This window comes from Mangifera indica, unplaced genomic scaffold (genome assembly GCF_011075055.1).
Source record: "Mangifera indica cultivar Alphonso unplaced genomic scaffold, CATAS_Mindica_2.1 Un_0005, whole genome shotgun sequence".
Taxonomy (NCBI): Eukaryota; Viridiplantae; Streptophyta; class Magnoliopsida; order Sapindales; family Anacardiaceae; genus Mangifera; species Mangifera indica.
Genome location: NW_025401097.1, coordinates 857,205 through 866,927, shown reverse-complemented (window position 1 = coordinate 866,927; position 9,723 = coordinate 857,205). Strand labels below are relative to the sequence as shown.

Here is a 9,723-nt window from a genome sequence, read left to right as displayed (position 1 = left end):
ACAACGAAGGAGAATTTGACTATAATGAGTTAGAAAATATATTTGATGAAGAATATCCAAAAGATATCGAAGAGTAATATTCTCATGCTTTTAAAAGTTGGTTTGACATTAAAAAGTTTTTTAAGTTTGTATGTATTTCAAATTTATGTTAAATTATAACTTTATTATATTTTTTAAAGTGATGAAAATAATTAAATGATGACACTTGATAACCATAAAAATGATGAAGAGCAGTTTGAGCCTCCACTAATATTTTAATTAAATTAATAATAAAATTAATAATTGATTTTTTAATATATGTAATAGGGTGTAAATTGTTTGATTAATATAATTAAATTTTTTTAAATTTTTTAGAGTTATTTTATTTTATTAAATTGAAATTTATGTTTTAAAAAAAATACACTTAATTATTATTGGTAATGATATAAAACTATTTTTATTTAATTTATATTTAAAAAATGTATTAAATAGTTAATATAATTTATAAATTTATGATAATTTAAAAATAAATTGAATTATCTTGTTGGATTGATTGGATCAACTAATTAGATCGGCCAAATCTTGGATAAGTAACATAACTAGTTGGTTACTGCTCTATTTTAAAAAGCCTGTAAAAAAGAATATCCTAAGCGGCACTCCGACGGAGTGGGAAAAAAACAGTAGGAAACTTCACCTGCTTTTTAGCGCGTGGAAACCACCTTCCTCTTGCAGGTTCGACGTTTCTTCTGCACGCATCCCTGATCCCCAGTCATATCACTCCGCTCAAACGAATTAAAAAACGGAAACTTCTTTAAATACCCTTTATTTCGCTTTTAACTGAAACCAAAAAAAAAAAAAATTCCCAAATTCATAAACTTTCTTAATTTCAGATCTTATTTAGTCGAAACTCAACTCTCCAGCAAGTTTTCAGACACACCCACTTGAATTTTTCGACGACCCAGATCGAGATTCGTTATTACGGCAAATTGGTGCTGGTTATGCGAAGAAATGTTGGGTTAACTTGAGTCTAACATGGGTTTTGAGGTACGCATTTGGAGAAAGTGTGGTTTTGTATTGAAGTTGATTAATTTGTTTGACGGGACTTGAAAAGCTTTTGGTTTGTTGTTCTAGAGGTGAGTTTCTTTCATTTTTTGGGGGGGTTAAACTGTGAAAAAAAACCATGTTTTGGAGGGAACGTGAGAAAGAGAACAATAACAAAGAGCAGAATGGAGGGCCTTCTTGTGGGCAAGTTCGAGTTCTTGTTGTTGGTGATTCAGGTAGTTAATTTTGAATCTGATTAACTTTGATTTTGTTTCAGTTTTATGTTTGTGTTTTATGCCTCTGTTTCCTTCTTTTTTTTTTTTTTTTTAACTGAATTTGAGTTGGTGGAACATGTTCTCTTGAATATGACTGCTTTGGTATGTGTTGATTTTGTTGCTCTTTTTTGGTTTTGATATGCCTTTGTTTTGGTTGCTTTTAGTGAATTCTTTTATTTATGGAATTTGTGTTATGCTTTAAAGTGTCGGAACAAGGTTGGTTTTAGCTTATTCGGATAGGTTGAGTTGAAGATTTCGAAGTGAGAACAGAAATGTTAAGTGTGTGAGATCGAAAAGGGTTCTTAGTGTTTGATTTATGAGCATAAGAAATTATGGTAGCTGTACATGTTATGTTTGTTGTGCTTGATTAGTTAGAACTATGCTTACTATTATAGGAGACGACTTTGTATGCTTTGGATCTATCAACCTATTGAATCTTGTGAGTCTGAGGACTTGTGATACATTGCATAGGAAGTCTTGGAGGTAAGGCAGATTCTTTGCATTTGAAAATGAATTAAATTCCTTTACATGTAGAATGATATCATGTTTCTCTGGTTTTCCTATGCTTTTGTTTTGTGTGCTTTTTAGTGATTTTTTTTTGTTTGTGGAACTTGTTTTATGCTTTAAAGTATTGGAGCAAGGTTAGTCGTTGCTTGTTGGGATTCGTTGAGTTGAAGATTTTGAATTGATTAGAGAAGTTTAAGTATGTGAGATTGAAAACATTCTTAGTGTTCAATTTATGAGAATTTAAAAACTTATGGTCGATGTAAATTTTAGTTCATGGAGATTGATCAGTTAGAAGTATGATTACTAGCGTAAGAGTAGTGTGTTTAGGCTTTTAAATTCTGTCAACCTATTGAATCTTATATGATTTAGGACTTGTGATACATCGCATAAGTAAAAGTCTAGGAGGAAAGGCAGATTATGCATTTGAAAATGAATTGAATTCCTTTACATATACAATGATATCAAGTTATTTCTGCTTGCTCTTTGGTTAATTTCATTTGAGGGTGAGATGAATAGCTATATAGACAAATTATGGAAAGGACAGGTTTAATGGTTCTGAGTTTTCACTTTAAAAGTTGGTATAGAAGTCTATTTGATATTCCAGAACACCTGTATTGGTTTGTGTGCCAAACTATGAAGCAAGACCACCAATATGCTTTTATGATTATTTGCTAATCATATTTTGAGTAGTCTTTCAGCCATTTGTCTATTTCATTTTATCTATTGAATTCAATATTTGATGCTAGAGTTCATTTTCAAATATCCAAATTCTCATAGGTGTGGGGAAAACTTCTCTTGTACATCTGATTCTCAATGGTTCTTCTGTTGCTCGGCGTCCCCAAACAATTGGATGTACAGTTGGTGTGAAGGTAGTACACATACTTCAGCAATGTTTTGAACTCAACAGTTACTGCTGGAGATCAAATCTTCTTAAAGTGTTTTTTCCTTATTATTTATTTTTTTCTTTTATGCAGCACATTACATATGGAAATACTGGTGGCTCTTCAAATAGCATCAAAGGTGATTATGAGAGAGATTTCTTCATCGAACTTTGGGATGTATCAGGACATGAGAGATACAAAGATTGTCGGTCGCTTTTCTACTCACAAATTAATGGTGAGTGCTAAATTTAAATTTTAAGGCAGAAAAGGGCTCTAGTTTGAAGAAGAAAAGAATTTTTCCTGTTCATAACTTGTCCTTTCCTACTTATTTAGGAGCCCATGTCCCATTTGCTTTTAAGTCAATGAGCTTTAGTTGTTGTCGTCATTTTACTTTCTTGTTAATCCTAAGTCAATGAGCCTGAAGGCCACCTACTTGAGATATTTTATTTACAAAGTTTCCAAACTACTATTGTTTGGAGTTCTGGAAATAACCCTTTGTTAAAACTTGGTGAAGACGTATGAAAATTCTGGGGAATTTTGGGTATAAAAAAATTGGTTGCATGTTGCTACTGTAGGTGTTTGATCGGCTGTGTGGTAGCACGTCCTCATTAAATGGTTGGTTTCAATTGTGCAAGATTTTATTTCTGTGCTATTACTGAAAGAGAGAGAAAAAGCATGATGTTGGAGTGAGGCATCTTTAACTCTATGGAGTTTCCTGAATGTGGGGCTGCAACGAAGGGATGCTACCACTCCTTTCCTACCTTTATTTATGTGTTAGTAAAATGAAAGCTTTATCTTATATGCAATGTGATAGAAACCCTACTCAAATATTATTAATATTAATAAAATAGTGTTGACAACAGAGGTGTCAACTCCTCCCAAAGACAATTAGAGGTGTCTTTCCCCTCCCAAACTAGCTAAAGGCTACCCAAATACCAAATTAACAATGTTTTTCTTTTTTTCCCTTTCTCTCCTCCAATCACTCATATTTATACTCCCTATATTTTAAATTTTAAATTCAAATATTATCTAGATCAAATTAAATATTTATCCTAATAAACTCAAATATTATCTAAATTAAATCAAATATTTACCTAATTAAATCAAATATATTATTCTAATCCAAATATATTTTATTTATTATTATTATTTATTAAGTCCTAACATTACCTGCCCCTCAAAAACCACCTTGTCCTCAAGGTGGGGAATTGTTTTTTTTTTTACAACTCTTCCAACCCAATTTGAAAAAATTCCTGTCATTTTGTTATTAGTCCAGTTGTTGTTTAAGGTCGAGAACGTCAAATTCATGTTGTTCGTCGTTGCTAAACCCATCATACTAACATCAGTTGTCCAAAGCACCGACGCATATGCCTCATCAAGTTCAACATCATTCACCATCAAAAATGTGTCAAACACTCCAAATTCAATCTTGATCACATCATCTTCCTCCTCAATCATCTCTCTTTTTATGACTTCTTTAGATAATGACGATGGTGGTTGAGCCTCAATCTCTTCGTATTCTTCCTCAAACAATGGCGATGGTGGTTGGACTTTGATCTTGTTGTCTTCTTCCATCCCTTCTCCCATAATTTTTTCATTTTCTCCATTCATTTTCATGTTCTTTCTCTTGTAGTTTTTTCTCTTCAATCTCCATTTGAATTAAACATTTAAGTGAAGAGAGGTTTTCCAACGACAGGATCTTGCTAGACTCTGCGATTCCTTCATTTAAGTGACCATTTTCCTTTTTGTCTTCAGATAATGCCGGATTTCGCTCTAGGATGCTAGAATCAACCAACACAGATTCTTTCCTTTTTATGTCGTCTTCGAATACGATTAGAATCCCATCATCATCCGATTCGTCTTCTTCCACCATGAAAATGGCCATGTTTTACGTTTATAATCATGGTTTGAGTCCTCTTTGTCTTCACAACGAGGACAAATTCCATTCGTCATCATTTCTCAGATTTCCCACTGTGTTAATCATCGAACAATCCATCAAGGAAAAAGTCGATCTCATCAAGGATGATGGTGGATTGTTTGACGATTAACACAGTGGGAAATCTGAGAAATGATGACGAATGAAATTTGTCCTTGTTGTGAAGACAAAGAGGACTCAAACCATGACTGTAAACGTAAGTCATGGGCCATTTTCATGGTGGAAGAAGACGAATCGGATGATGATGGGATTCTAATCGTATTCGAAGACGACATAAAAAGGAAAGAATCTGTGTTGGTTGATTCCAGCATTCTAGAGCGAAATCTGGCATTATTTGAAGACAAAAAGGAAAATGGACACTTGAATGAAGGAATCGCAGAGTCTAGCAAGATCCTGTCGTTGGAAAACCTCTCTTCACTTAAATGTTTGATTCAAATGGAGACTGAAGAGAAAAAACTGCAAGAGAAAGAACATGAAAATGAATGGAGAAGATTTGATGAAATGAATGGAGAAAATGAAAAAAATATGGGAGAAGGGATGGAAGAAGACAACAAGATCAAAGTCCAACTACCATCGCTATTGTTTGAGGAAGAATACGAAGAGATTGAGGCTCAACCACCATCGTCATTATCTAAAGAAGTCATAAAAAGAGAGATGATTGAGGAGGAAGATGATGTGATCAAGACTGAATTTGGAGTGTTTGACACATTTTTGATGGTGAATGATGTTGAACTTGATGAGGCATATGCGTCGGTGCTTCGGACAAATGATGTGTTTAGCAACGGCGAACAACATGAATTTGACGTTTTTGACTTTAAACAACAACTGTACTAATAACAAAATGACAGAAATTTTTTCAAATTGGGTTGGAAGAGTTGTAAAAAAAAAATCCTCACGTTGAGGACAAGGTGGTTTTTGAGAGGCAGGTAATGTTAGGACTTAATAAATAAAATATATTTGGATTAGAATAATATATTTGATTTGATTAGGTAAATATTTGATTTGATTTAGATAATATTTGAGTTTATTAGGATAAATATTTGATTTGATCTAGATAATATTTGAATTTAAAATATAGAGAGTATAAATATGAGTGATTGGAGGAGAGAAAGGGAAAAAAAGAAAAGCATTGTTAATTTGGTATTTGGATAGCCTTTGGCTAATTTGGGAGGGGAAAGACACCTCTAATTGTCTTTGGGAGGAGTTGACACCTCTGTTGTCAACATTATTTTATTAATATTAATAATATTTGAGTTGGGTTTCTATCACAATGGTTACATTGTGGTCACTGTCTTGGATCGGTGTTTGTTGAGCTTCAAAGTGTAGATATTTTGGTCTGCTGATGATATTGTAAATTATCAAGTTGTGTCTTCTCATTTTTTGCTATATGAATTGATGTTTGTCTTTTACTTAAACTACTTTGCTCTTAATCATGTGCAGCAGTAGAAACACTGTAATAAACTCTTGTTACTTATTTTGAGCCAGATTAAATTTTGTTAACCATTGAAGGAGTAATTTTCCAGAAAGATGTTTTTCTATAGAAGCTGGTTGTGAACATCAATTTTAGTACTGTAGTGTATGAATACACTATTATTCCTATTTTAGAAAAATCATTTATACTTCAACCGTATTTAGATACACTTTTTCAAATTCTTTTACCATTTCAATTATAATTATTTTTCCCTGTACATATTTCATGCTGTTCTATCTTGCAATTTCTAGTAATGATTATGGATAAAAAAAACTTCTGTGCAGGTGTAATTTTTGTTCATGATCTCTCTCAGAGAAGAACGAAAACAAGCTTGCAGAAGTGGGCAGCTGAGATTGCTGCCACTGGGTCATTTTCAGCTCCTTTAGGTTCTGGAGGTCCTGGTGGTCTTCCTGTACCATATATTGTTATTGGTAACAAAGCAGATATTGCTCCAAAAGAAGGTACAGGAGGAAGCAGTGGCAATTTTGTTGATGTAGCTCGTCATTGGGTTGAGAAGCAGGGTTTACTCTCATCTAGTGAGGAACTTCCTCTGACTGAAAGTTTCCCTGGTAGTGGAAGCCTTCTCTCGGTAAGCAGGCGCTTGTTTATCTCCTCTTGTTGTTTCTATTGTCATTCAAGAATCCTTTTGTGGTGTTTTTGTGCCTTATGAATATAATCTGTGTATGGTTAGTCTTATTGCAGTTTGGTTGGTTGCTTTAGATGGCATTTGAACATTATAGACTTTTAGTTACTATGCATATGTACAATGCATGTTTCTGTTAAGATGGATCTTAGGAGCATATTCAATAACATCATTTGCTTGACAATATTGGGTACGCATTTTTCACTGGGAAATTGTTGTTATTGGAATTAGCTTGCTGCATTCACCCCTACACCTCTTCTGTGCTTAGCCTCTCCTGTTTACTTTTCAGTATTCCATGTACTGTTGACTGCACTTTTTTAGAGAGCCAAAAAGTGGGAGAAGGTGGGTGCTCTATTTATCATATATTTTCTTGTGCACAGTATATAATTCCATGCCTTAACTGATTATTATAACAACCCTAGATATTCACTGTAGAAGGAATTTAAATTATCTTACATTAACCTGGTTCTTCCTGCTGCATCTGATTGCAGTCATCTTTCTCTGGAGAGTTCTAAGCAGGACAAGTATACCGCATTATCACATGCTTAGTTTTGCTACATAGGTGCTTAGTTTTGTCTTTCCGCTATTTATCACTACCATGATTTATGATTTTAAAGTGAATGCATTTCTGATGGCATTTTATCAAATAGATTTATGGATGATATTGCATACTTGTCTCATCTAAGATTGATTTTCTACATTGAATTACATTTTTTGATTTCTGTGTTGAGATTTCATTAGTTGATACTGTCTTTTCATTCCATCTTTTCTGTTGGTGATTCCAGTTTTATGGATATTCAGCATGGTTTCTTTTATTTATAGAATCAGCATGAAGTCTGTATAACATCTGCCAGTAAAAACTTTCAAAAAGTTGCGAGCCAATGAAATCTGATTTGCTTAATTGTTCAAATTATTAGAGCTCATATAAATTTTGGTGTTTATATATTGGTCATGAACCTAGATGACAGTTCCTTTGTTGCCATGTACAGGCGGCCAAAGGAGCAAGATATGACAGGGAAGCTTTGTTGAAATTTTTTCGCACGGTCTGTATGATTTTCTTTCTTTCAGTCAATGTTACTGATCTAGTTTGTGTGGGGGATGCTCATGGTTGGTTAACTGATCCATGGGCCAAGAATAAAAATTGAACCGAAAGTTCTTTTTATTTGTTCTAAACCATAACCACTCTAATGCCACCGGTTAACTGCTAACCAGTTAACTGGTAATATTGAACTGGTTAATACATTTTCGGTTTTTTAATTAGTCAAAAATTATTATTTTCAAAATTCAATTAAATTTCACCTGAAACTTCATTTTTTATATAAACAAGAAAAAAAAATAGCAAATTAAATATGTCAAAGTCATCCATACAACCTTAACAATTTCAAGAAAAAATAAAAGAATTTTAGATATGGTCTTCCGTATATACAAGTGTTACCAAATTAAAATACAAATTAAAAAAAGATTGCAACTTCCTATCTGGAATAACTATGAAACTTTAGGTATGGGTGTTCCATCCTTAATTGTTTATTTTTGTCCCAAATGTGGTTAACTGTAAACGACTTGAGGAAGAGGGTCATTCAAAATTGAATGACTTGTGGAATGAGTGTTCCTTTTTCATGAATGGTGAATGGTCGATTAACCAAAGTCTATTGTTTTTTATGATGAAATCCAAAATTGAACTAAATACCAAAAAATTAAAAAATGCAAACCGAAACTGGGACTAATGGATCAGTTAACTGGTTTTTTCGGTTTGGTCTCCTCAGTTTCTGTTTGTTTTGTCAGTTCTCCAGTTTTTTTAGCAGCCCTGGTTCTTGCATGTATGTACGCATGTTGAAAACATGTTATTTGCCAAGACGTTGTGGAACTTTTCTGAAAATCTCCGGTTTTGTTTCAGTTGATCAGAAGAAGATATTTTTCAGATGACTTACCAGCATCAAATTCGTGGTTCATTTTGCCTGTTCATAGATCTGTTCAAAGATTTGATGAAAATTTCAGCAATGAGGAAAAGTCTTACACCACTGAAAGGTAACCTTTTATGTTCATTTTCTTTCAGTATATCATATACACATATATATATATATTTGCATACACAATTCAGAAGTTGTTGTTCCTTTCTGGGTTCTTATCCAGTTTTAACAGTGATCCGTTCAGGTACAATATGGTTCCTCCTCTTCCAGCGCAGCACAATCTCACACCGCCTCCAACTCTTTATCCTCAGCAGCCAGTTTTGGTGCTTGAGAATTATAGCCTCCCAAGATTTTCCCTGAGCAGTTCACAGGAAATCAGTAGCACTGCTCGATCAAAATGCACAGATATCAATGTCTAATTGTGTTGGCCTACAAAGAGTGAGATTTACCGGCAGGTACTTCATGTTTCTTTATGTATGATTCATTTTGCCTTATTTTTTTGCTCATAAAAAGCCGGTTCATCGATTCTTTTATGTCTCTACAGCCTATTCATAATGTATAAATGATCTTTGCGATTGATTCTTTTTAATTAACCTTTTCCTGTTTTCTAATGGCCTCAAACCTGTCTGCCAGTTCCTTTGAATTTTGTTCATGTTACAAAACAAAGAAGAGAGAAGGTTTTTTTTTTTTTTTTTTTTTTAAATTTATTGTGTTTTTACTGCCATTGGCTCAGGAAAATTCAATAATATTTATCTGATAATGTCATGATTAATTGTTAAAACAGAAAGATATGTTTTATCATTGTTTTGTTTATTTTGTTTTTGAAGATTGGTAGCAAAAAATTGTCCATATATTTAGAAACCATTACAGCCAAAATATGAATTTTGTGTTCATTTTTCTCAATTTTTTGTATCTTGATTCTAACTACTAAGGATTATTAGCGAAAAATCTTGTATGACAATGTTCTAATTTTAAAATATGGACTAAAAGGCGACTACTAACTGTTTTTTTTTTTTTTTTTTGAATTTTGCAATTTGTTTGAAGTTTGTTAACATTTGATCTGGATATAAAAAATTTTAGGAT

General features: G+C 33.0%; 1 protein-coding gene across 6 annotated transcripts; it reads left to right on the top strand.

Annotated features, from left to right (window-relative positions):
• Nucleotides 1–613: 613 nt before the first annotated feature.
• On the top strand, nucleotides 614–9,256 carry LOC123205415 (small GTPase LIP1-like). Of its 6 annotated transcripts, XM_044622364.1 has the most exons (8): nucleotides 615–1,023; nucleotides 1,111–1,256; nucleotides 2,580–2,671; nucleotides 2,777–2,918; nucleotides 6,375–6,679; nucleotides 7,723–7,776; nucleotides 8,628–8,758; nucleotides 8,873–9,256. In XM_044622364.1, exons 2-8 carry the CDS (start codon nucleotides 1,160–1,162, stop codon nucleotides 9,057–9,059), a joined length of 1,008 nt encoding a protein of 335 aa, XP_044478299.1. In that variant the 5' UTR covers nucleotides 615–1,023; nucleotides 1,111–1,159; the 3' UTR covers nucleotides 9,060–9,256. The 6 variants fall into 6 exon arrangements, with proteins under 6 accessions (XP_044478296.1, XP_044478300.1, XP_044478297.1 ...); XM_044622361.1 differs by having other exon boundaries at nucleotides 614–1,023; nucleotides 2,580–2,918; XM_044622363.1 differs by having other exon boundaries at nucleotides 615–1,256.
• The last annotated feature ends 467 nt before the right edge of the window (nucleotides 9,257–9,723 follow it).